Source organism: Chiloscyllium plagiosum, unplaced genomic scaffold (assembly GCF_037043375.1).
Source record: "Chiloscyllium plagiosum isolate Xiang-an unplaced genomic scaffold, Cpla_swu_hap1 HiC_scaffold_5, whole genome shotgun sequence".
In the NCBI taxonomy this organism is placed as follows: domain Eukaryota; kingdom Metazoa; phylum Chordata; class Chondrichthyes; order Orectolobiformes; family Hemiscylliidae; genus Chiloscyllium; species Chiloscyllium plagiosum.
Genome location: NW_028270143.1, coordinates 89,750,686 through 89,777,135, shown reverse-complemented (window position 1 = coordinate 89,777,135; position 26,450 = coordinate 89,750,686). Strand labels below are relative to the sequence as shown.

The window sequence follows — 26,450 nt, the reverse complement described above, 5'->3', positions numbered from 1 at the left end:
TATGCACATGATGATACACAGGGCATAAGAGCACTGCAGTCATTCAGTGACTAAAATGGAACATCCTCATAGCTCTTTCGGAGGCCACAGGTGCACAAATTGTTAGGGAAAATGTTGTAGACCCAATGAAAATGAACTAAATTCCTTCAAGTGGCCAGTCAGTTGTAAAAGCAAACATCTATTAACAAACCATATTATAGAGGGATAATCCTTTACTAACCTTGGAATATATTAAATAAGTAGCTGAGATAAATGGTTTCTATTAATTGAAATTTCAGCCAAATATTCATATTGGCCTCAGCTCTTAAACCATACCAATACAACTTTAAACAATGGAGCCCACTGTAACAAAATAACTGTAACGAAATAATTCCAGAAGCAGGAGACTGTTTAGTTTCCCACTCATCGAGACTTCCTGACATGTCTGAAGTGCTATAAGTCAAATTGAAAGGCTTGACTCCATCAATTTTATTTGGAGGTCATAGTGGATTTGAATGACCCAGACCAAAACTTGAGCTAAGCAGGGCAGTCTGTATAACCATCACATTATCCCACACTGGTAAAAACCAACAGAAACTGGAATGGAGGTAAGAGTCCTAGAATCATGTCCATTCTGCCACTTTTAAGGGTTCCTGAGTTAACCTGATTCATTAACAATCCATGTTAGAAAGTTAGTGTTCAGGCACAGCAAATTGTTAAAATGGAAGGCCCTTTATTGCAAGTGATTGGAGTACAAACAAAAAGTCTTGTTACGACTGTATGATGCTTTGGTGAGATCACATGTGGAGTATAGTGTATAGTTCTGGTCTCCCTATTTAAAGAAGAATATATTTGATTGAAGGTGGTTCAACAAACATTAATTTGATGAGCATCCAGGAATGTTCGATGTTAAGAAGCTGAAGGAATAGCCAAAGTCTTTTTCCCAGGCTGGGGGGAGTCCAAAACTAGAGGGCATAGGTTGGCTTAAGATATACAGTCCAAGCTCACAGAATAGCTCCTCCCATCCTGCCCCTGTCAATAAAATATTCTACAGTTAAAAAAAATGCTTACTTTCTCCCCACATTGAACGTGGCAGTTGTGTGAGAGTTTGCACCAGAATAATCAGGTTTGGTGATTCGCCTGGCCATCCCTGGCCCAATAACAGACACCTCTTGAAGGTTATTGCAAAGAGTTAGCTTTATCAATATCTTAATAATAGCAACTGAGCAAGTGTGTAAGGATCTCTGGCATGATGATGTCAGATCACATGGAACTGAGACCTGGTAGAAAAAATACTAGTGAAATCTGCTTCTCTATGTGATTCATAGGCAATATATTTTAACAGTTTGGATTGTGTTCAGTTCTTGCATGCCTCAAGCTCCTCATGATATTCCAACGCTTAATTAATTAGAGGTGAATGGGTTCTCTAGTCCAATTCTCCTCCCTCACTTTGAGTATTACAATGTTTTCCATAGGCATCAGAACACTGACACACAATCTCAGCATCTGTTTTTCAATGTATCTGCACCTTTTCTTGATCTCAGAGGTGAAAGAAAATCCTGGCAATGGTCAACTCTTGCTTCTCTTCCTGGACCTCTCCATCTCCATGAACGGGGACTGACTCACTACTGACATCTTCTACAAACCCACGGACTCCCACAGTTACCTGGATTACACCTCCTCCCACTCTGCCTCCGATAAAAATGCTAAACGTTATTCCCAATTCCACTGCCTCAGCTGCATCTGTTCCCAGAGGGACCAGTTCCACCGCAGAACACACCAGTTGGCTTCCTTCTTTAAAGACCATAATTTCCCCTCCCACATGGTTGATGATGCCCCCCAGCGCATCTCATCCATGTCTCACACCTCCACCCTCAAACCCCCACCCCTCCAACCGCAACAAGGACAGAACCCCCCTGGTCCTCACCTTCTAATCCCCAACCTCCTTTTATATCCTCCTCCACCATTTCCACCACTTACAAAAGGACCCCAACAACAGAGATATATTCCCCTCCCCACCCCTATCCACTTTCTGTAAAGACCGTTCCCTCCGCGACTCCCTCGTCAGGTCCAGCCCCCCCATCAACCCACCATCCCCTCTGACCTATCACCATTACCCGCAACTCCATCTACCTACTGCACTCTCAGCTAACTTTCCCCCCTGCCCCACCCCCTCCCATTTATTTCTCCACCCCCTCAGCTCCCAGCCTCACTCCTGATGAAGGGCTTTTTCCCGGAACGTCGATTTTCCTACTCCTCGGATGCTGCCTGACCTGCTGTGCTTTTCCAGCACCACACTTTTGACAAATATTTCTCAGCACATTTACTTGCATAGCCATTGGCAACGGCATTCGAGACGTGCTCTATGGGTCAAAATGTTTGTGCTACAGTTGGTAAATTTCAATCAAACCTCCTTATGGAACTGTAGGTGTCAAAAATAGTATTTCTTTCTTTCTCCCTGTTAGAGTAGATTGTCCTGCTCAGTGTGAGCCCTATTCCTTCTCCCTGTAATGCTTAACTTCTGGAGGAGTTAATTTGTCCATTGGTTTGGAGTCAGTAAACTGTACTTCACTTCCTTAGACTTTTGAAACTGGGAAGAGCTGTGCAAAGCTGCAGAAATTTGCACAATTACGTCAACAGCCAGAGGGGCGGCATGGTGGCTCAGTGTTTAGCACTGCAGCCTAACAGCGACAGAGACCCGGGTTTGATTTCAGCCTTGGGCCACTGCCTGTGTGGAGTATGCACATTCTCCCCGTGTCTGCATGGGTTTCCTCTGGGTGCTCTGGTTTCCTCCCGCAATCCAAAGATGTGTGGGTCAGATGAATTGGCCATGCTAAATTGCCCATAATGTTCAGCGGGTGTGTAAGTTAGGGGTAAATGTACAGGAGTGGGTTAGGGTGGGATACTCTTCAGAGGGTCAGTATGGACTTGTAGGGCCTGTTTCCATGCTGCAAGGATTCTATGAAAGAAATTAACCAAGTAACTTGTAACTATTTGGTAATCTTTTTATGTTGTATAGATGCTGCTTAATATATGTCCGGTTGTGAGAGATTAAAAGAGGCAGCTGGCTGGAGTGAGAAGCTTCAAAATGGCACAATGACTGATGCCATGATCAGTTTGTATACTTCTATTGGACAATAAGTATTCCTCCAGCAAGCCCTTTTGCAAAATAGCAGTCAGTGGTCTACATCAGAAGTGTACGCATGTGCTATGTGGAACCTAAGGACATCATTGCATCCAAAAACTGCTTGCTATCACGTCCAGTTTTATCCCTGTTGAACTAGATCATTATGCGATGAATGAAAGAGGATGAAAAGGAGCTTTCATTAAGGGTTGCTCACTACAGTGGGGAGAATTAAAACACAATTTAAAAGGGATTTATAAATATACGAAAAGTAACACTCGAATTGCAAGTATATGAAAAGGATAAAGGAAAAGAGCAGAAAATGAGCAGTCAAGTTAAGAAGTTCCAGGTGAACAGATAGCACCAGCAGGATGTATACTGCATTACATTTCTATAAAATAGTTACAATAAACATGACAGGACGTGCTGATGTGACGTACATGGATGAGGTTGTAATAGGTGCTGTCTTCAGGAGTATTCAGCGCCTTTGGTGGTTGTGTTCGTCTGGGGGTTCTTTGTTGTTTCTGATCAGCTCCTCTATTGGGACCTAAAGAAGGGCAGAGCAGTTAATTTTCCATCACCACATTCCTCCTCAAAGCTAAATAAATTTCAGAAGTGAAAATGTCCTTTCAAAAACACTTGCTTAAAATTCATTGTAGATAAATTTTAAATTTTGTATCTGATTTTGTACTCAGAGCATTCACTCTTCTCACCAGAGATTTGCCTTTTTTGTGATCTCTCTTGCTCCATTTACCTTACCCTCTGACTGGATCGCTCAAGAACTCTGTTCGCTGTCTCAATCTTTTCTTGTTTCTGTTAGCACTCAACTCCTGATTGAGTCTGGTATTCCATAAGTACATGAAATGGAACAACGATCCACTTTTTCAAGTGGTCTTGACAAACAAAGACATTTTCAAATGGTCAAGTTGACTCCATATTGATTTTCCAAATTGTTCTTTGATGGTAATGATCAAACATGATAGAGGGTGCCAGATGTACAATGAGAAAATACTGAAACTGATTGTGTTTTTTGGAACCAACACTTATGATAGATTACCAGAAAATAAAATAATTTATCACAGAAGAATTAATAAATAGTTTCATAACACATGGCTTATTTTCATACTGTGGCTTCCCTGTGCTTTCCATTAAGTTCTCACGTGAGTGCAGTGACGCAAACTCCCCAGCATTTGCCAGTGCCACACTGTGACAGAAGCAACTTGCAGTGTTAGGCTATTCTATATGACCTTCATCCACAGAGTAAGTAATTGTCTTCTTTTGAACGAATCACATCTTGGAGTTCAGAAAAATGGAGCTTGACTTACTGAAACATGTCTGATTCTGAAAGAGTTTGATTGGGAAGATATTGAATGGATGTTACTCCTCTAGAGTCCAGGGTTATTAGAACTAGAGAATATAGTTGCAGAGCAGGAGGTTGCCCATTTAAGATGGAGATGAAAAGGAGTTTCTTCACTCACTGGGATCTTCAGAATTCTCCATCCAAGAGGGCAGTGGAATCTGAGTTATTGAATATATTCAAGACTAAGGCAGACAGATCTATGAGGGAGTCAAGTTTTATGAGAAACAGGGAGGAAATTAGAGGTAAGGCCAAACTGAAGATCACATGGACCAAGACAGTGGATAAGCACCATATTCTCAAGGGTAATTAATAATGTGCATATAATACTGGCCTGGTCTGTAATGTCCATGTCCTGTAAAAGAATATAATAAATGATAGGCCATGATACATCTGAATGCTTCAGCAAGCTTAAGGACTATATGGCCTACTCTTGCCTCTATTTCTAATGTTTTCATGTTTGAGAACAAGAACAAAACTGGGAATAGAAATTGCCGAGCCTGTAGAGTGCAGCTGAGGATAGATCTTGGATGACTGGATGCATTCTCATTTCATTGCTATAGTCTCAACAACATCCACTGCCCAGTACTGGCATTGCTGCGATTGAAAGGATAACTGTCGACCAGATTTCAAGGGCAGGACTTCCTCACAGATTCCACATGCTGAACCACTCTGAATTAATTAAGGCACCTTCCAGTGTAATATCACTCCAGGTCAGGAAGCTTCTGAATTGGTGGGCTCAGGATTGACTTTTCCATTAGGTGTTGGAGAATACCCATAAGATTCATATTATTTTATATTATAGTTGCTTCAATGAAAATGGGTCTACAGAGTTTTTAGGTCCTTTCCATGTCATGTAACTAATATCTCAACAGCCTTATTAGCTTTATCTTCACCTGATTTCCCTCAGTCATATGGTTTGCACGTCACCCATTTAGTTGTTAAATATGTATTTTAAAAAAAAAATTTACAGGCTGCTATAACTTTGACCAGTACAAGTTTTATCTGACTGCATTTGTAAGCCCGAGCTTCCTCATTAGAGTCACTCCACTTTTCTGTGCTCGGTTTCTCATCGGCTGCTCTAACAGCATTAATTGTTTTCAAATATCACTGTTGACTGTATTTGCTGCCAGTAGAACAGATATAAGAATGCTATGACGGATGATGGTAATTTAAAATCACACTGGTGTAAAATTATTACATGTCTTCATCAGGTTTTGTGTCATCAACTAGCAGCCTTTCATAGGGGTTGTGGAAGATTGCAATAATACACAAATCCAATTAAGTACAAATTTCCTATTGGGAAAAACATTTTGCTCTTACATTATTTCTAATTGAGTAGAACAGTTAATATACAATTACATTTAATAAAATGGCTTAATATTAATAAAAAGTGGGCATTTAGAAACATTACACCTTCTTTTATAAATGAGGACTGTTGGAAATGTTTACTTCTTTTTCTTTGTGAAAATCTTGTTTAGGAAGATAAGTAATGAAAAAGAGATTTTCAAAGGCTGGAAAAAGGAAAATAGTTTTTAATAATTTATTCCAGGGATGTGAGGTTCAGTGGTTGGGCCAGCATTTGATGACTGTGTGGAGTTTGCACGTTCTCCCCGTGTCTGCGTGGGTTTCCTCCGGGTGCTCCGATTTCCTCCCACAGTCCAAAGATGTACAGGTCAGGTAAATTGGCCACGCTAAATTGCCCGTAGTGTGAGGTAAGGGGTAAATGTAGGTTGCGCTTCGGCGGGGCGGTGTGGACTTGTTGGGCCGAAGGGCCTGTTTCCACACTGTAAATAATATAATCTAATCTAATTCTAATCTAATCTAATCTAATCTAATCTAATCTAATCTAATCTAATCTAATCTAATCTAATCTAATCTAATCTAATCTAATCTAATCCCTAACTGCTGTTGAGTTGGTTACTGACTGCCTGCTTGAATTGTTACAATCCATTTAATGTAGGTACACCCATGGTGCTATTATGGAGGGAGTTCCAGGATTTTGATCCAACAAAAGTGAAGGAATAGCAATACCAAGTAGGTTTGGTGAATGACTTTTAGGGAAACCTTCAGGTTGGGCTAATTTTCAAGAAAAAGACACAAAACGAAAAGGTTGAATGATCCAGAAATGAAAATAAAACTTTGAATGTGCTTGTTTTTATCTTTTTTCTTATTTTCACCTTCAAAATGATTTTGTAATTTTTGAGGCAGACCCATAACTGACAAAACTGCAAAAGGAAGTGGAAGCTCTGGGTTTTGAGGGAAATGAAGACCGAAACTAAAGTTGCCAATCAGAATATCTGGAGAATTGTAACCAAATGAAACTAGGTAAAAGGACATAGTCATCTGAGCTCAGATGATGTACAATATAGGCACGCTCAAGACAACAGAGCTTGGAATCAGGATCGCAAACAGATAAATCCACAGTTACTGCTTCTGTTTCGGTTCCTTGAAGATCATATTAATGGATCCATGCCAACAAAATCATCGTAAACAGAGTTGGCAAGGTCCTGCAAATCCTTGCTGTTTTGGGGAAGACCATACCCATGGACCTTGACATGGTAGTTTGCTGTTATTCTCTGGAAAAAAAAGAGGCACTGGAATTGTTTGTGAGAAAGACAGGCATGTTAAAGGATCTTTGTGATTGTTATTAATGCCAAGTGGAGGGCTGAGTAAATTTGCAAGAACTGCATTAATTGTGTGTCCATCATTTAACATGCAATTTATACTTGCCACAAGTTTGCTGTTCATTAATGTTTAAATTTTGTTGATTTTGGGTTTGATTGCTGCAGTAAAAAATTTAAAAAGTGAATTCCTGGCTTTTGAATTTTCCACTAAAGTTGTTTGGAAAATTTAGTTCTTTTAAGCTGTTTGTTTCAAAGGGATCATAACAACACATATAACAGTTTTTGAAGCTTTGTGGGAAGTAAATAGGATTATATAATAATATTACAGAAGAGAGAGATATTTGACAAAGCTCTTCATCTTGTGCTCATTAGGAAAAATGCAAGAATTTCAGATTTCAAACAATCACAACAATTTACACTGTGGGAAGAAAGGTGTCGATTGGACGGCAAGTTAACTTTGAGTAAATGATGTATTGCAATAGGAAAAACAACACTGCCCACCCACCATTAGGCCTGTTCCAGTGGCTTCATGAAAAATAAATGATACATCTTATCCCTTTTGGGAGAGCAGCCATCTAGCAATATCATTTTTCATTTGTCAGTACTTTATGATGTAATTCAAGTCAGTGAACAATTTGCAAACAAATTAAACAAAATTTGTAGCAGTCATTTTATCTATGGAATGCTATGCCCCTTTAATAGAATTTAATTCAAATCTTGGTAACTAGAGGTTGTCTGGTGCTGCCAGAAGAGTAGCAAAATGTAATAGAACAATCACCTGGGATGTCAAAAGAGGTCAGAGTCATGAGCACAACCCATTCAGTTCTGAAAATTCTATTCTGGAAATAAGCCTCAGTAAAAAGACAGATGTCCAGACATATTGATGCAGTTTTGGTTCTAATTCAATGGATCACAAACAAGCTGAGAAATTGTCTTCTGTCTCTTTATGGGAACATGTAACAGAGTAGAGGCAGTTCTTTTTTGTTCACAATTTCCACTTCCAGCCATTCAGTCATAAAAACACCATTAGATTTTAGGTTTATATAAAAGACTAAGATTTTTAACTATTGTTTTACTGCATCTATTAAGTTAATGGTCTGTTTTCTAATGGAAGTTGGAAGACTGTTCAGTTGACCAATTATCCTAAAGAATAACATTTGCAGCAATGCAAAGCTCTGGGGTGTATGCAAGTCAGTGAAAGCTAGCTGTGAGATCTGAAAGCTTGGCGAACCCTTTAATCTACTGGGCAGGAATGAGACACCAGACTTCATTCAATGAATAAAAGGCAGGGGAGTTAAGACGCTGTTTTGATGACTATTGTTAAGATTAACATGGTAATTATTTCTGAAGATGATGATATGACCTATGTTATTGATGAAAGATAAATTGAGATCTGGCATCTTATAATTAAAGCCCCTTTTGAAAAGAGGTACTTCTGGTTCTGGGAAAGTCCAGATGGCTCTTGTAATAAACAACTGTGTCTACTTTCCTGCAGGATTGCTTATCACTTTGATCATTGTAGTCAATTAATGATTTGGTTTATTTTAGAAATAGCTTATTGTATACTCAGCTATATATTTTTACTTTATATATGTACAATAATGTTTTATTTCAGTTGCTAGGGGAGCATTGTTTGGAAGTCTAACTCAGCCCTTACATGTGTATTAGCTCCATATGGAGTGTCAATTTTCTCTGTGCTTCGCTGCTGAAAATAGCAACTCTATAACTATCTGTTTCAGAATGTCTCATATTGGTGTAGGTTACACAATAACTCTTTAATTACACAAATCTTTAGGGCATTGCTCAAATGATGTCAGCACCTGTTTTGCACTATCTTTAGGTTTATAGAGAGGGTTAGAAGGAAAAAAAGCTAGCATAAATTAGATGTCTTGTATCTATTGCAGGACAGTGTAAGCTAGGGGTGTAAGTCACGGTCTCTTGTGACATGGTGAGGAATTTCAACTCTTTGGAATGTATGCTGCTCCAATCTCTTTGCAGTTGCTCCACAGCATCCAGCAGCAGGCCAGGGGGCTAGTAGCCAGTGCTCCAGACAGATCAATTGATTGGCACAGGGTAGGGGTTCAGTTAAACACCATCCTGCAGTGGGAACCCAACATTCACCACATCCACCTCCATTCATCTGCCACCTCCAACCCCACCCCAAAGCGGTGGCCTGGCAACCTTCCTTGGTCTTAATGGAAATTTTTAAAGAGGTTAGTAAGAGAGTGTAAGTTAGCATTATTTGTACCACTGTGGCACTGCTTCTCACATACTGGGTTCACATAAACTAAAAAGGAGCTAAAGTATTAAAGTGGTAACCCACTGACTTTCATCATTAATGGGAGATTGTGGACGTCAGAGAGCGTATTGGTAAAATGTTCAGCAGACAAGGATGCTACCATAGAAGATGGCTTCAGAATGAACAGCTTCGCTGGCATCTCAGGTGCTTTAAGGCTAAATGTCAACTGATGCCATTTGATGACACTGAACCTCTTTTCATTCAGAATCTGTTGACATACAACTTTCCCCATATTACACTCCTCTTATAAAGAACACATACAGACAATCACTTTTCAGAGAACTAACATCTCTCCCTGTAGCTTTAATACACATACACCCTTGCTAACGTATCTTAATGCTTCTCTCCCAACATATGTATTAAATATGGATCTAGCCTGACCTGAGGCTTCTGACCTCTTTCAGGTGCAGGCCACTGAGCTAGAAAGAGAGCAAGGAGAACTTGCCAGTGAAGGGGAGATTAAGAATCTGCAGCCAACTGGTGTGAAATCCTCCAATCTTCTACTCCCAGCTACACGTCAAACATTGGCATCTTCATGAAACCTTAGGAAAGGCAGTGATTCAGAGCACAAATGAATCTTTGCTCTTCTATGCTGTTTGCAAATCCCCTGCACACCCCAGGCAAAAACAAAAGGTCCAGCTCTAAGGCCCATCTCTACCAACCCCTCAACTGGGAAGTGGTTGGCATGAATGCCAGGTCTGAAAAAGCTACCAGTAATAGTTGGATGTGCACAGACTTCAAGCCATGGATAAGTTCATCCACTGGTTTGGTGAGGGAAGTCTGAGGAATCTTGACTTCAAATGCCCCATCCCCTCAAAAGACGAGGGAGGTGCCATTTTGTTCTGGCAGGGAAGAGGGATGATAGACAGAGATTGCCTTTTTAAAAAAAATTAACACATTTTTATAACCAACCTGTTCAGAGATGTTATTGGACACCTCTGGACTTGCACCCAGACCTTCTAGTCCAGGGATATGGACTCTACCACTGTGTCACAAAAGGGCCTTCTCATCTGAGGACATTCCAGGGGTGCCATTCTGCACCATACCCCCTTTGCCAGTGATCCCATCACCTCCATTAAGTCAGGCTGAGGATCTCATGTACAAAAGGCTATGAACTGTGTATATGTGATGTTCAGAGTACCCTAGTAACATCCAGCCAGATTCCTGAACGGAAAGAAATTCAGTCCCTCAACGTCCAGGTTACTTGTGACCACAGGCAAGAGTTCTTGCTGAGTGCTGCCACTGTCCAGGGAGTTGCTTATTGAAATAAACATGATTCTAAGGGTGAATAAAAACCAAAAGAACTGCTGATGCTGGAAATCAGAAACGAAAACAGAAATTGCTGGAAATGTTCAGCAAGTCTGGCAGCATCTGTGGAGAGAAATCAGTATTAACATTTCAGGTTCAGTGATACTTCCTCAGAAGAACAATATTCTGTAGGCACTTGACAGTGTAGATGCAGAAACTCTCTCCCCTAATGAGAGAGTCAATGATGTGAGCCTTTAGTCTCAGAGTAAGGAGTCACACATTTAAGACAGAGATTAGGAGGATTTGTTTTCTCTCAGGTGTTAGTGAATCTATGGAACTCTATAATAGAGCTCTGTTGAGGGCTGGATCTTTAAGTATATTCAAGGCCGTGATAAACAGATTTTTAATGAGTAAGGGAATTAAGCGTTATGAATTTCTGTCTCTTCCCAATTAATAACCCCCTCTTACCAGTACCCCAGGAGGGTCAAGTTTTCAAGGAAGGTGATCACACACATTTGCAGCATCCTTGAACAACACCTTTTTCCCCAATGAAACACAGAGATAGAAGAAAGTGGCTGTGAAAGTGGCCTGTTACCTAACCCTCAGCACCCTGATTCTGTGTCAGGGTTGGCTGATCAGCTTGGTTACAAGGAGAGGGATGATGATTAAGTAAAGCTGTAAGGTGTGTTGGTCTGAGGAGGGCTATGCAGGAGAACAGTGGAGTTTGACACTTAGTTGCTATACCAGCCAGCCTTTCCAACCTCCTTAAACCTTTTAGGCACTGTTTCCTTTTGTTATCATCGATTCATAGAACCCCTACAATGTGGAGCAGGTCATTCGGTCCATTGAGTCCACACTGACCCTCCAGAGAGCATCCCAACCAAACCCATCCCCATACCTATCCCTGTAACCCTGCAGTTCCCATTGCTAATCCACCTAGCCTGCACATCCCTGGACATGATGGACAATTTAGCATAGACAATCCACCAGACGTGGACATCTTTGGATTGTAGGAGGAAACCAAAGCACTGGAAGAAACCTACATAGACACGGGGAGAATGTGCAGATACCACACAAAAAGTTGCCTGGGGCTGGATTGAACACAGATCCCTGGTGCTGTGAGGCAGCAGTGCGAACCACTGAGCTGCCCCAAATGTATTGTAAAGATCATCATTGCTAAGAGTATTCCAGAATTACTGATTTTAATAGTTGTGGGATTTAAACCCATGCCCCCAGAACAATCATTCTAATCTAGTGATATTACCACTACACCACCAGTATTCATGCACTGGCTAATTCAGCAAGCATCTATTGCTTACTCTTCATTACCCTTGAGAAGGGTTCACACTCAGGTTTCATACTTCCTTGGCCATTTCCATCATGTCAATTTGATTTGTGAAGCTAGCTTCTTCCACATACACTGACAAACATCACTTTATTATAGTGCCTCAGATCCCATAGCTGGACATCTGGGTAAAAATTGAGACTGGGAGGCTGGGAAGCCTTCTCAGATCTCCTTTACATTTGTGATGCCACAGTTCAGCCATTATGACCCTTTCACTAGAAAGCCTTCTTTGGCAGATTTTACGTGTCATGTCAGCAACACTCTTATAGACTAATAAACACAGAAATGGGATGCTAATGGCATGGCTGAGTTAAAGAGCACTTCAGTGCCTCACTGCAATTACAGACAGCTTTCTGGAGTGATACATTTGAGTCTATTCAATTAAATTTATGCCTTTTAACTCTGTTTCTCATTCCGTAGCTGCAGTTTGACCTGTTGAGATTTAGAGCATTTTCTGTGTGTTCCAGGGAATAATGAGCATGACAGGATGTGAAATGTTCTCCAGTGACCCACTCAAATTCAAGTGCTTGTTGTGGTTTTTTTTAATGAAGAAAACAACTTCTATTTAGTCTATTTTGCCACTTTTTTTATTTTGGGACATTAAAAAATCCTAAGTGAATACTTTTTTTGTTTCACAAACATTAAAGAACTTTCTAATTTCAAATTCAATCTTTGGCAGTTATTATCTTTTCTGAAATATCTGATCATTAGATTCAATTAAAAAATCCCTTTGCCAGAATTCAAAACTCTCTTATGCATTTTTGGCCCCAGCTTCGTAATTTACTTCAAACACATGGCTTTGTATGTACTTTATACTCTTTCAACTGCTCTGTTGTGCATATCCTATTTCATTAATTCCACAAGTAAACATACAGTCTGGAATTTTCAGGCCTGGTCAGTGTTCTGTTTCTCTCCTATGTTTACCATCCTCCAAAACCTTTTTCCAAATCTATTGATTAACACTGTCAGCTAGATCCAATAACTATTCACCTTTTTCTTGTTTAGATGAGAATAGAATCCCTACAGTATGGGAACAGACCCTTCAGCCCAAAACGTTCACACCAACCCTCCAAGGAATAACCCACCCAGACCCATTCCCCTTGACCTCCTGACACTATGGGCAATTTAGCATGGCCAATTCATCTGATCTGCACATCTTTGGATTGTGGGAAGAAACCAGAGCACCCAGAAGAAACCCATGCAGACACTGGGAGAATATACAAACTCCACACAGACAGTCACCCTAGGTAGGAATCGAACCCGGGTCCCTGGCACTGTGAGGCAGCAGTGCTAACCACTGATCCACTATGCCACCCTCAAGCTTACTGAATTTGATCATTCACTTCAAATCTTTAAAGCAGCTTTGCACATTCTAATTTCAGAAAAAAACAAAGAAAAGTGGAACTTCAGATTTTCATGGCACCTGGAAAATCTTTGCAGAATTGCAGGGGCTATTGTTCAACCTGGAATTCCAACTTATAATTCTGAGGAAGGATCACCAGATCTAAAATATTAATTCTGATTCTCTTCACTAATGCTGCTTTACCTGCTGAGCTTTTCCAACAATTTCTGTTTTGATTCCTATTTATACCTCCACTTTAAGAGAACAATCAATCAAACCTAACACTCTGGACCAAAACTAACTTTTACACCCCAGCACAGGCAGTATGGACCCTCAGAGATACTGGACATTCAACTTCAATCAAAATACATTCATACATACTCTTAACTATTAGGAAGCCAATTGACCTCAAAGGGAACACCAGAAACACAGTAGCAACACAGATTTGAGAGGACATAATGGGGCACACAGTCTGTATAACTGCTAGCCCTGATCTGACCTGAGAGACAGTCAACAATAAACAGCTTCCCCTCAGGTTTCCAGCCCCAACAAGCAGCCTCAGAGGATGAACTGGGAAGCTGATCCAGGTAGCCAAATCAAGAGCATCGACAAACAAAGGACATCCGAAAGGGGGAAGCCAAACAAGCACTGTTCAAACAAGAGCTTCCAGACATAGGTCTGTTCCAAACCAAGACAATTGACAGCAAGAACCTCAGCAATGAGACACACTTTAAAACTGTTTTTTTCCTCATGATTTGGAGATGCCGGTGTTGGATTGGGGTGTCACAAAGTTAAAAATCACACAACACCAGGAAATAGTCCAACAGATTTAATCCAATTAAACCTGTTGGACTATAACCTGGTGTTGTGTGATTTTTAACTTCTTTCCTCAGTGTGAGATTAAACTCCCGAGATGCCGAAGTTCTAACCTAGCTAGCAGGGAGGGGAAGGCAGGAGGTGACAGTGCTTTGGGAACCCAAGGGAACGAAGCCTGATTAAGGTTTCTGCGATTAAAGCTGCTGTTCTGGTTCCAATAAGTATTTAATCTGTGTCTAATTTAATAGTGTAGTGTAATTAATGTCCTCCATATACAGCAATTGATAGTGTTAATTCCACTGTTTAGTGCTTTTACCTTACTTTCTTTTATTATTCTCACCTTTTGTATTGAAATAAACACAGAGATTATTTCACAGTCCCTAAATAAACCCAGTGTCCAGAACCAGGGATTATTTGAACCACCTAAAATCAGCAAATCACTGAGTGTAAACCAGAGCCCTACAGGACCTAAACCCACAAGGTGATAGTCATGGACAAAAGCAAATTACTGCGGATGCTGGAATCTGAAACCAAAAGAGAAAATGCTGGAAAATCTCAGCAGGTCTGGCAGCATCTGTAAGGAGAGAAAAGAGCTGACAATTTAAGTCTAACTGACCTTTTGTCACAGCTAAAAAAAGGGAGAAATAGGGAGATATTTATACTAGGAGAAAGTGAGGACTGCAGATGCTGGAGATCAGAGCTGAAAATGTGTTGCTGGAATAGTGCAGCAGGTCAGGCAGCATCCAAGGAGCAGGAGAATCGACGTTTCGGGCATGAGCCCTTCTTCAGGAATGAGGAAAGTGAGCCAAGCAGGCTAAGATAAAAGGTAGGGAGGAGGGACTTGGGGGAGGGGCGTTGGAAATGCGATAGTGGAAGGAAGTTAAGGTGAGGGTGATAGGCCGGAGTGAGGGTGGGGCGGAGAGGTCAGGAAGAAGATTGCAGGTTAGGAAGGTGGTGCTGAGTTCGAGGGTTGGGACTGAGACAAGGTGGGGGGAGGGGAAATGAGGAAACTGGAGAAATCTGAGTTCATCCCTTGTGGTTGGAGGGTTCCTAGGCGGAAGATGAGGCGCTCTTCCTCCAGCCGTCGTGTTGCTATGGTCTGGCGATGGAAGAGTCCAAGGACCTGCATGTCCTTGGTGGAGTGGGATGGGGAGAAGAAGTGTTGAGCTACAGGGTGGTTGGGTTGGTTGGTCCGGGTGTCCCAGAAGTGTTCTCTGAAACGTTCCACAAGTAGGCGGCCTGTCTCCCCAGTATAGAGGAGGCCACATCGGGTGCAGCGGATGCAGTAAATGATGTGTGTGGAGGTGCAGGTGAACTTGTGGCGGATATGGAAGGATCCCTTGGGGCTTTGGAGGGAAATAAGGGGGGAGGTGTGGGCACAAGTTTTGCATTTCTTGCGGTTGCAAGGGAAGGTGCCAGGAGTGGAGGTTGGGTTGGTGGGGAGTCTGGACCTGACGAGGGAGTCACGGAGGGAGTGGTCTTTTTGGAACGCGGATAGGGGAGGGGAGGGAAATATATCCTTGGTGGTGGGGTCCGTTTGGAGGTGACGGAAATGACGATGGATGATACGATGTATCTGGAGGTTGGTGGGGTGGTAGGTGAGGACCAGTGGGGTTCTGTCCTGGTGGCGTTTGGAGGGGCGGGGCTTAAGGGCGGAGGAGCGGGAAGTGGAGGAGATGCAGTGGAGAGTATCGTCGACCACGTCTGGGGGGTAATTGTGGTCTTTGAAGAAAAAGGCCATTCTGGGTTGTTCGGTATTGGAACTGGTCCTCCTGGGAGCAGATGCGGCAGAGACGAAGGAATTGGGAAAATGGGATGGCGTTTTTACAGGGGGCAGGGTGGGAGGAGGTGTAGTCTAGGTAGCTGTGGGAGTCGGTCGGTTTATAGTAAATATCCGTGTTGATTCGGTCGCCCAAGATAGAAATGGAGAGGTCTAGGAAGGAGAAGGTGGAGTCTGAGATGGTCCAGATAAATTTGAGGTCGGGGTGGAAGGTGTTAGTAAAGTGGATGAACTGTTCAACCTCCTCATGGGAGCACGAGGCAGCGCCAATACAGTCATCAATGTAGTGGAGGAAAAGGTGGGGGTTGGTGCCAGTGTAGCTGCGGAAGATGGACTGTTCCACATATCCTACGAAGAGGCAGGCATAGCTGGGGCCTATGCGGGTGCCCATGGCTACTATTTATACTAGGCTGAGAGAAGGTGAGTCATGGTTCCAGAAGCAAAGGTAGCAATAAAGAGGTGATAATGACAGTGCATAGAGAGATTATAGAGAGATAAGGAACTGTGAATGACCAAAGCTGAAGCCAGTGCGATCTGACAAAATATATGGGGGTGGGGGGGATGGGTGAAGCAGAAGCTAAATGGAAAACAGGGGAGAAGGGTAGCAAAGGGGGAAGAGGAGAGGAAAAAGGTGATGAGAAAGTGGTGAGCGAGAGAAAGAGAAACAATCAAGAAATGAGAGGTACAGAACAGTGAAAAAAATAAAAAAAGATAAATAAAATAAATGAAATAAAATTACAGAGCAGAATGGAAACAGAGGGGTCGAGATGGGATAATCATCTGAAGTTGTTGAATTCAATGTTGAGACTGACAGGCTGTAACTTGCCTAGTCGGAAGATGAGATGCTGTTCCTCCAGTTTGCATTGAGCTTCACTGGAACGTTGCATTAGGCCAAGGACAGACATGTGGGCATGGGAGCAGGATTGTGTGTTGAAGTGGCAAGCGACGGGAAGGTCCGCGACCTGATTGCGTACAGACCGAAGGTGCTCAGCAAAGCGATCACCCAGTCAGCATTTTGTCTCTCTGATATAGAGGAGACCACATTGGGAGCAACGAATGCAACAGACCAAATTGAAAGAGGTACAAGTGAAACGCTGCTTAATCTGAAATGAGTGTTTGGGGCCTTGGATGGTGAGCATGGAAGAGGTAAAGGGGCAGGTGTTGCACCTTCTGAGATTGCATGGGAGGGTGCCATGTGTGATGAGAGAGGTGTTCGGTGTGATGGGAAGGTGCCGTGTGAGATGGGAGAGCTGTTAGGTGTGATGGGAAGGTGCCGTGTGTGATGGGAGAGGTGTTCGATGTGATGGAGGAGTGGACTAGGTTGTCCCGGAGGGAACGATCTCTGTGGAATGCAGACAGAGGGAGGGAAGGGAAGATGTGTTTAGTGGTGGCGTCGTGTTGGAGTTGGCGAAAATGGCGGAGGATTATTCTTTGCCTGTGAAGGCTGGTGGGGTGAAAGGTGAGAACAAGAGGGACCCTATCCTTGTTCTGGGAGGGGAGGGAGAGGGTGAGGGTCGTGGCACGGGAGATGGACCGCACGCTGTCGAGAGCCCTGTCAATTACTGTAGGTGGGAAGCCACGGTTGGAGAAGAAGGAGCACATATTAAGAGCACCACTTTGGAAAGTTGCCTCATCGGAACAAATGCAGCGGAGACGAAGGAGCTGAGAGAAAGAGTTAGCGTCCTTACAGGACGTAGGGTGAGAAGAGCTGTAGTCCGGATAGCTGTGGGAGCCAGTGGGCTTGTAATGGATATTAGTGGATAGACTATTGCTGGAAATGGAGACAGAAAGGTCAAGGAAAGGAAGGCAAGTGTCGGAGATGGACCAGGTGAAGGTGATGGAGGAATGGAAACTGGAAGCGAAGTTTATGAATTTTTCCAGGTAAGGACGAGAGCATGAAGCCGCACCAAAATAGTCATTGATGTACTGATAAAGCAGTTGTGGGAGGGGACCAAGGTAGACCTGGAACAAGAAATGTTCCACATACCCCATGAAAAGGCAAGCATAGCTAGGACCCATGCGGGTACCCATTGCTACACTTTTGATTTGGAGAAAATGGGATGAGTTGAAGGAGAAGTTGTTGGGAGAGAGCACAAGTTCCCCCTTTGCTACCCTTCTCTCCTGTTTTCCATTTTGCCTTTGCTTCACCCATCCCCCCCCCACCCCTACATATTTTGTCACATAGCACTGGCTTCAGCCTTGGTCATTCACAGTTCCTAATCCTCCTATAATCTCTCTATGCACTGTCATTATTGCTATCTTTGCTTCTGGAGCCATGACTCACCTTCTCTCAGCCTAGTATAAATACCTCCCTATTTCTCCCTTTTTTTAGCTTTGACAAAATGTCAGCTCTTTTCTCTCCTTACAGATGCTGCCACACCTGCTGAGGTGATAGTCATGAATTGATTGAGTAGATATAAATGCTCTTGAAGAATAAGATCTGTTTAAATGTCATGATCTGAAGTTATTTGAAATCTCATGCTTTTCAAATGTGAAAAAAAGACTGCAACTGTCAGGGAGAGCTAAGGAAAGTCTGTTAGGCTGCTTGGATTGGCAAGTTAGATGTAAACATGACCTTCTGATTCATAGTTGCAATCCAGTCTTTGTTGACATGTCTCAGGAACTATTATAATGTAACCGTGTTTATATCTTAAAGATTACAATGATCTCAGCGGGAGGTTTGGATTTTGACTGGCAGTTTGGCGACAATGTTAAAGGATTACTCACTTTCAATTTGGAGTCTGAATAGAAGCTTGTTTTAAAAGAGATCAGTTACTGAGGAGATTTAAAAACTTTGAATGGGTTTCATGAATCCATATTTTCCACTGTCAAGCGTGAATTGAGTGAGAGCTGTATTAGATTGTCACAATTTTATTTTGTTTTCATTTCCATATGGCTCCTGACATCTGTCTGAAATAGATTCTGGTATTTGGTGATGAATTTGGAATGGGTAGTTAGGATGGGGTTGATTGGGGGACGTAAGTTAGCATGAAGGTTAGTAGGTGATGGTGATATGAGCAGCCATGAGAGACAAAGGCCATTTCTATCACAACTGGGGCTACATCTTGAGGAACTGACTGGATTTTCTCACAAGCCTGCCTCTGCATTCATCTGCTCCCATGCTACATATTATCTGCTTCCTGTCCGGCCTGTCTTGAGCTGCCCACCTACTTCAGTGGTGAAAGGTTGGCTTCCAATGTTTCTTCTTGGGCTGATTTCACATGAAACATGTATTACTTTGGAATAGCAAGAAGTAAAAAGCAACTGCAGACCAACCTGGTGATGGAGATCTCTCAATTGGTGGTTTTTTCTCAGGTTGTTTTTTTTCAGGTGGTGGATTCTGGTTTTTAAACGTTAGATATTGTGAACCAAGGACGTCATTCAGCTTCTTCTGAGCCATCAAGAATTCCTCAGAACGCTTTGTTATCTATCATTAATGAATGGAAATACTTATTAGATTAAAAAATAGTTGGTATGTCATTCCATGTAAATACCAATTAGAAAAGAAAATTAATCATGCTGAAGTCAATCATTCAATTGTGTGCCATTATTCAAACTACCTCCTCGCACTTTAAAGCAGGACTGGCATAAATATTTGGTTATAAAAAGGACTAGTGTGTGGAAGAAATTTAAGGATAAATATTTATAGGGATATGTAATCAATTAACCTATTGAAACATTATAGATCCTAAATTGTTGAATATTAAAAATACTATGCCAAAATAATACAGGATGTGAGCTTAAAATAAATGGTTAGTGTTTCACTGGCTTTACTTGACTTTTGGGAACAAATATAAGAAATCTTAAGAATTCTGTTCTGACAAATGGTCCTGATCTGTTGATTTCCACAAATTCTCACTGACCTGCTGAATATTTCTCTTCCCAGAAGAAGACAAGTCAATATTGAGGCAACCAATTCCAGCTCATAGGTTTTTATTTGTAAAAAGTCTGGAAACTTTTATTTTTAAACCTACAAGCAAATTCATTGATTGGTTATCTTATAGCATCAGCTTTTCATTTGTCTAAAGACTTTAATACTAACTTAATCTCTATAACTTGGATCTATGCTAATGTGATCTTAACTATCAATTTCTCATAAGCAATTATTATTAAATTATAATGAAATAACCAAATTGTTTTCATGAGTTTTATTGTTTATTTCATCAGTTGCGTTATCAGTTGTCTCAAGTTATTTTCATATCCAATTGTTCAGTTCAGGTCCTGCTATTTTTGATTTTAAGATTAATTAGAAATTATTTATGAGTCATTGCCTGGTTTCTTCATTGACCATTTAGCAAAATGGGGATATTTCATTCATTCAGCAGCTTGTATGTATCCTAGCATAGGTTGGTCATATAAAATACTTCAATCTAGATTGGCTGATTGATAAAGAGAAGATGGTGACCAAGCAGATTAGGTACATTCAATTCTAGGCACAGATTAGACAATAAACCAGAGACAATTTCTTGACAAGGAGTTAATAAGAAGAGGTTAAGGATTTGTCTATTTAAAGTATTGATCTCAGCAATGCTTTTTTACAAGACACAGAATTGGTTACTTGGTGGGTCCATAGTAATACTCTATTTCATTATCGGGTTTGAAAAGGCTTTGAAATGTAACGTTCCTCAAATGAAAATGTGTAAATCCCTCATGTCACCCACCTGCTTTGAAAAGGTAGCAAACATTTCTCCTTCTCTCTTAGTATTATCTTGAATTTGTTTTCTTTCCTTATCGCCTCTGTAATTGCTTTGAATTTTCATTGCTGCTTGTTCTTCATCCTTCTCCAAACCGATTGTTGTAGATTTTTCTTGGATTGTCAACTGACCTTTTCCATCTAATTTCCCTTTTTCCTTCACGTCTTTGTGTTCTCTGATCTTGCTCTGAATAACTGTGGCACCTGGTTCTTTATTTGAAATAACAATTGCAGCTTTGGTGTCTTCTTCCTTGCTTAGTCCTTTCTCTTGGTTACCAGGAATGACTTTTGGACCTCCGCGTTCTTCAACTTTCACATCCGGCATGATCAGAGCACAGCCTGATGGTGTCCTTTCTGGATTTTCCCCAAGCTTGTTTTTAGTGCTTTTATTGGACACACGATCGTTTTTAACTCCATCACCCTCTATTGAGTTCCTTTCTTGACCAGAGATATTTGTTTGCTTTGTGTCATGTCCTCTACATTAAAGGAAAAGTAGGTCTTACAATTCAAGGGCAAGTATTAAAGCAATTGTCAAGCATATTTGTCTTGTCAAAGTACTAAAAGAAGTTTGTTTGAAGTGATGAATTTGCCTTATTGACATCAGTACATGAGCTCTATTAGAAAATAAAAAAAAATAGGAAGTGAAGTAGGATATTCTACCCTTTGTTCCTATTCTGCCAGTCAATAAGATCATGGCTGATTTGATTGTGACCTTAACACTATTTTCCTGCCCACACCCACTACTTCAGTAACACCACCTTCCCTTGACTCCCTTGTCAAATAAAAACTTGTCTAAAGCCTCCTTGAATATATTCAATGACCCAGCATCTACTGCCCACTGGTCAACAGGCTTTCAAACATTAACAATACTCTAAGAGAAAAATTTCCAACTCATGTCTTTCTTAAAAGTCAGATCCTTTATTTTGATAGGCTTCCCTTGTTCTTAACTCCTCCATGAGGGGAAACGTTCCCAACATTTATCCAAAACAATTGCACAGATTCATAACCTGACAGAAATTTTAAAAAATCCTCCTTATCTCTGTCCTAAATGCACAACTTCATATTCTGAGAATATGCCTTCTAGTCCTAAACTCTCACACATGGGGAACAACCTTTCTGGACTTACACTGTCAAGTCCTCTAAGATTCATTTAGGTTTCAATAAAGTCTCCTCTCATTTTTCTATAATCCAATGAGTACAGATCCAACCTTTTCAATCTCTGCTTATAAAACAGTCCTTCCATATCCGGAAACAGCCCACTGAATCTTCATTGCTAGTATATCACTTTTTACATCTCTTAATTTTGACCATACAAACATAGACCTATAGAGAAAACAAAACGTATCATAACCTCAAAGATGTCAATCAAAGCAAACACTGCAGTTCAGTTGTATAAACAGGCTGTAGCTAAGTAAATCTTGAAACTCAGCCAAGCCTTCATAATTTAGCCATTTAGATGAAATTGATAGCTGGCCATCTTTGTTAATATAGTTGCCCAGTGGCCTTACTTAAAACAGGGTAGATTTCAGAAACAAACAGCAAAGGACAATGAGTCATAAAAATGGACTGGGAATGAAAATACACAGAAACACAGCAGTGAAGTACCATGATGAACAGCACAAATCATGAGAAAAGGTGAAAGAGAAAAAAAAAATTCAAGGATCAGCCATAAATGGGAATTACATCTGAAGAGAATTATTGTTTAAGCGAGGCCTTAAGACCCACAACAGGGCTGGATATCAGGGGCGATAATATTGTAACATTAACTCCAGCCAATAGCACAAACACAGAAATAAAGATCAGCATGTAGCATATTAACTAAGCAGAAGACTCAGTGGATGTTCTGAATTGACATCACTTAAATAAATAGGAAATATAAACATCCATAGCATAACAAATAAGCAGGTCAAATTGATGACACATGAAGTGTGTTAAATAGGAAGCACACTCTTATTGGTGAAATTGATGGTAGTCGGCATGTTTTTTTTGTGGTTTAAATGGAAGATCTTCTGATTCCACTTTGTTGTTGGGAATTTTACACATAGCTCACCCAAAATAGGAAAACACATGCTTGCTGCTCAAGATTTACCATTCATGAAAATTAATAATTGAAAAAAAATTGGTGATACACCCACGATTTCCCAATTTGCACAGTTAGCAGGTGCTACAGAAAACTCCTCATTGAAAGTGCCACAGTTAATCAGCTTGTCACAATTGGGTAAAGTGGCTCATGATTCATTCGCGACAGTTATCTGCCTGTAAGCTAATGTAACTCCAACCACCCCTGGTGTGAGGAAGTTGCTTTATTTCTTTACACAATCCACAATTAGTTGTGTGAAGAAACTGAGCTGTCACTAAGGTGATGATAATGGATGATTCAGAAATAAGGTGTAAAATAAATAATTAATGCCGATACACCAAAAAGCATAAATTATTTTAAAAATGAAATGCATTCAGGATGTAAATGCTCTCAACAGCTAATTGACATGTAAATTGTTCTATCTTCACTCTCTGACTTATAATGTCACTATGTGTGGAATGGTTCTTTCAGCTTTCTAGCAGGTTCACCATGTGAGATGGTGTAAAGCAGCTGACAGCAAATTGGTTGTAGGTCTTCATCTCTCCTGGTCACCGACGTCAGCCAGGAGGGATCGAAAATAACTTTACAGTATTGCACAAAATCAAAGTCCCTTCCCCTTACTGTTCTGGTTTTACTTTCTAACAGGACTTGCATTTTCATGTTGATATCCCTTCTCTCCACATAGCCTCTGTAGTGAGCCTGGATTTTTATTGCAGCACTTCTCTGTTCCTCCATCATCTCTTTGTATTCTTTTCTGCACAGGTATCCTCTTGTCGCTAAGATGAACAAATTGTAAATATTCATTTTATCATTACATAATGCAAAAATGAGGCACATCTTTCTTGATTTTCATTTTAAACTACATGAAACATTTATTTATTTTTGCAATTAACTCTAATTCACTGTGAGTCTGCAGAATGTGAGGACAGTTCAGGTTCAAGAACATCCTTAATTTTAGCTACTGTGCTACTGGGAAGCTGGAAGGTATTCCTCAGAATATTCCATTGACTTGTGTCCCTATTGTTCAGTGTCCCTTTTGTACTGGAGAGCTCAATGTCCCTTTGCACATTTGTGCCTACTGTCCTGCAACTCCCTTCGTCTCAATTGGTTGAATTTCATGGTCCCCTGAAGGAAAGATGGTAGGCAGGCTGAGGCAAAACATTGAGCAGCAATGACTGCAGCATCATGCCCTCGTCATATCCATAGGTATTTTACCCAAGTGAAGGAAGTGTCAGGTAGATTGTTCATAAAAAAGCATTCATGGCCACTTAAGGGCATCCTCATATGGTTATGGATTTTATTCCCCTGCAATATGAGAGCTCCATGTCAGGTAGCCAGTCCACCTAGTAAAGGCTAGTGGTCAGTTGGTTGTATCAGTGAGAGTGTCTCTTGCTTGGGCAACCTGTGCCAATTGGACCCCTCCCCAACCCCAAGGTTTGCCACCCTCACTTATCTCCTACCACTGTGTCCTATCCAATCTAGTCCCCTCAATGCCTGTCCTCAATGAGACCCCGGACCCACCTTGCTCTGGCTGCAGCAGCTCCCCTTCAGGGGGCTTGGTTTAGAGCTAAAAATAGCCACTTGTTCCAGTATGCTGTTAGAGAGAAAAGCTGCCACACATCTGATAGGCCAGCCCATCTCCAAAGCAGGAGTTCCTCTGAGAAGGGGTACCAGTTACTCCTCAGACTAATTAAAAATCCAATTCTTTTTAAAATGCATTCACAAGATGTGAGTATTTACTGTAGATATGTCAGCTTTAGGATGACATTCTGCTACTGTGATCAGCACCACTGCCTCAAAACACCAAGGATCCAGGTTTAATTCCACCCTGGGTGACTGCTTGTATGGAGTTTGCATGTTTTCCCCATGTCTGAGTGGGTTCTCTGGTTTCCTTCCACAATCCAAAGAAGTGTAGGTGAGATGGATTAGCCATGCTAAATTATCCTGTAGTGTGCAGGATATGCAGATTAGATGGTTTAGCTGTGGTTTATGGGGATAGGGTGAGTCTTGGAGGGATGCTCTTCAGAGGGTCAGTGCAGACTCAATGGGCCAAATGGCCTCTTTCCGCACAGTAGGGATTCTCTGATTCTAGATGATAACTGATCATAAACACAGTGCACATGTCAATATGTTTTGTAAAAGTCCTTACCAGCCTGGAGTTTGATGGTGCTCTGCTCTATCTTCTGTTTTTCAATAGCAATGTCCTTCCTCACTTTGTGCCCTCTGTAAGCTGTAAGAAAGGTAATATGTGGATATTTTTATTTTAGATGCATTTTTCTAATGCAACCATGCCATGGTTGTAATGATGGTGAAATTAAGTTGAATGCTACGTTTCACCGTCATTACTTTGTAAAACTGACACCAACAGGCTTTGTTAAGTTTGGAAATCCACATTGCTGTCACAAAGTTCAAAGTTTCTGTTAAAAATATCTAGAAATTATTAAATTGAACAGGTTGGGTGGGGTGGGGTGAAGATTTCTACTTTTATCACCCTAAGTTCACTGTAGAACTCTTGAAAAAGATATGCCTTATTGAATGAAGTTTAACTTTATTTTAATGATGCACAATGTCATAATTACTGCTGAACAGTTTCTCCCCGAAAAACTGCTCTCATAGTTATGGAATTTCAAATTCTTTCATACCATGATAAAATATCAAGATTTTAAAAAATAATATAAAGTGTTTATTAAATTCAAAAACTAATTTAAAACTTCATTTTCTATGTTAACTTACATATGTGTTTTAATCTTTAGTTTGCTTTCTGTAAGGTTATAAAATGTGAATGAGTAAACTTGCTTGCTAGTTCCTGGTTTGCTATCTCTGAGAATTCTTCAATGTGATTGATTGCTCAGCTTACTTTAATGAAGAGAGTGTTGCTGGACATCGAAGGTAATCTATACCTGATGCCAAAGTGAAATTGCCATCAAAGAAAGTGAAATTCTTGCCACTGATTATGTGTCATTGGTCATTGTGGGTAGCTTTTTTCAAGGTCAGAGATGGCTGCCAGCATTTAAATGTGACAATAAAGTTCAAGCTCTTTATTTATCTGTTATCTCCACAGATGCAGATTGACCGACTGTATCTTTATGAAGGGCTTTTGCCCGAAACATCGATTCTCCTGTTCCTCGGATGCTGCCTGACCTACTGTGCTTTTCCAGCACCATGCTCTCGACTCTAATCTCCAGCATCTGTAGTCCTCACTTTCGCCTGCTGTATCTTTATGGCATTTTTAGTCTATGCTTTAAACATGTCAAGTCTAGCACTACAGAGTGAAAAGTCTTCTTGCTTGGGCCCACGAACAACATTTAGCTTCTGATTTTGAGAGACTGTGCTTACTGGATTCTAAAAGATAATGTCAGCCCTTTCCCATACTAACCAACAAATGATTTGATTTGATTTATAATCACATGTATATTTGTTTGCTTTATTTGTGAGCAGTACAGGCAGACCTTGGTAAGCAGGAACATACAGATCATAAGGTGAAAAAACTTGGACTCAGTGAGGCATAAGGGTTACACCGCACAGTGCGTGCACAAGGTAAGATCAACTTTAACAAAATCAACATTAACAAGATCAGCATTATTTGAAGATAGAGAATTCATTCATCAGTCTAATAATGGCAGGGAAGAAGCAGTTCTTGAACCTATTGGTACGTGTGTTCAAGTTTCTGTATCTTCTGCCTGATGGATACATTACAACTTTCAGGGTAGTCTTGTGGGCAGACAGGATTTATCAGAGTACAAATGTTGCATATCCTGTA

General features: G+C 40.9%; 1 protein-coding gene across 8 annotated transcripts in view; it reads right to left on the bottom strand.

The window, feature by feature from the left end:
* myo3a (myosin IIIA) overlaps positions 1 to 26,450 on the bottom strand; it is a 433,748-nt gene that overhangs the window by 71,388 nt on the left and 335,910 nt on the right. For all 8 annotated transcript variants that reach the window (XM_087987435.1, XM_087987437.1, XM_087987436.1 and 5 more), the window contains 5 exons: positions 24,840 to 24,920; positions 23,343 to 23,466; positions 20,579 to 21,086; positions 19,194 to 19,344; positions 3,544 to 3,650 (listed from right to left, as the gene is read on the bottom strand). In XM_087987435.1, the coding sequence (XP_087843561.1) occupies positions 3,544 to 3,650; positions 19,194 to 19,344; positions 20,579 to 21,086; positions 23,343 to 23,466; positions 24,840 to 24,920 (971 nt within the window). The remainder of the gene's footprint in view (positions 1 to 3,543; positions 3,651 to 19,193; positions 19,345 to 20,578; positions 21,087 to 23,342; positions 23,467 to 24,839; positions 24,921 to 26,450) is intronic.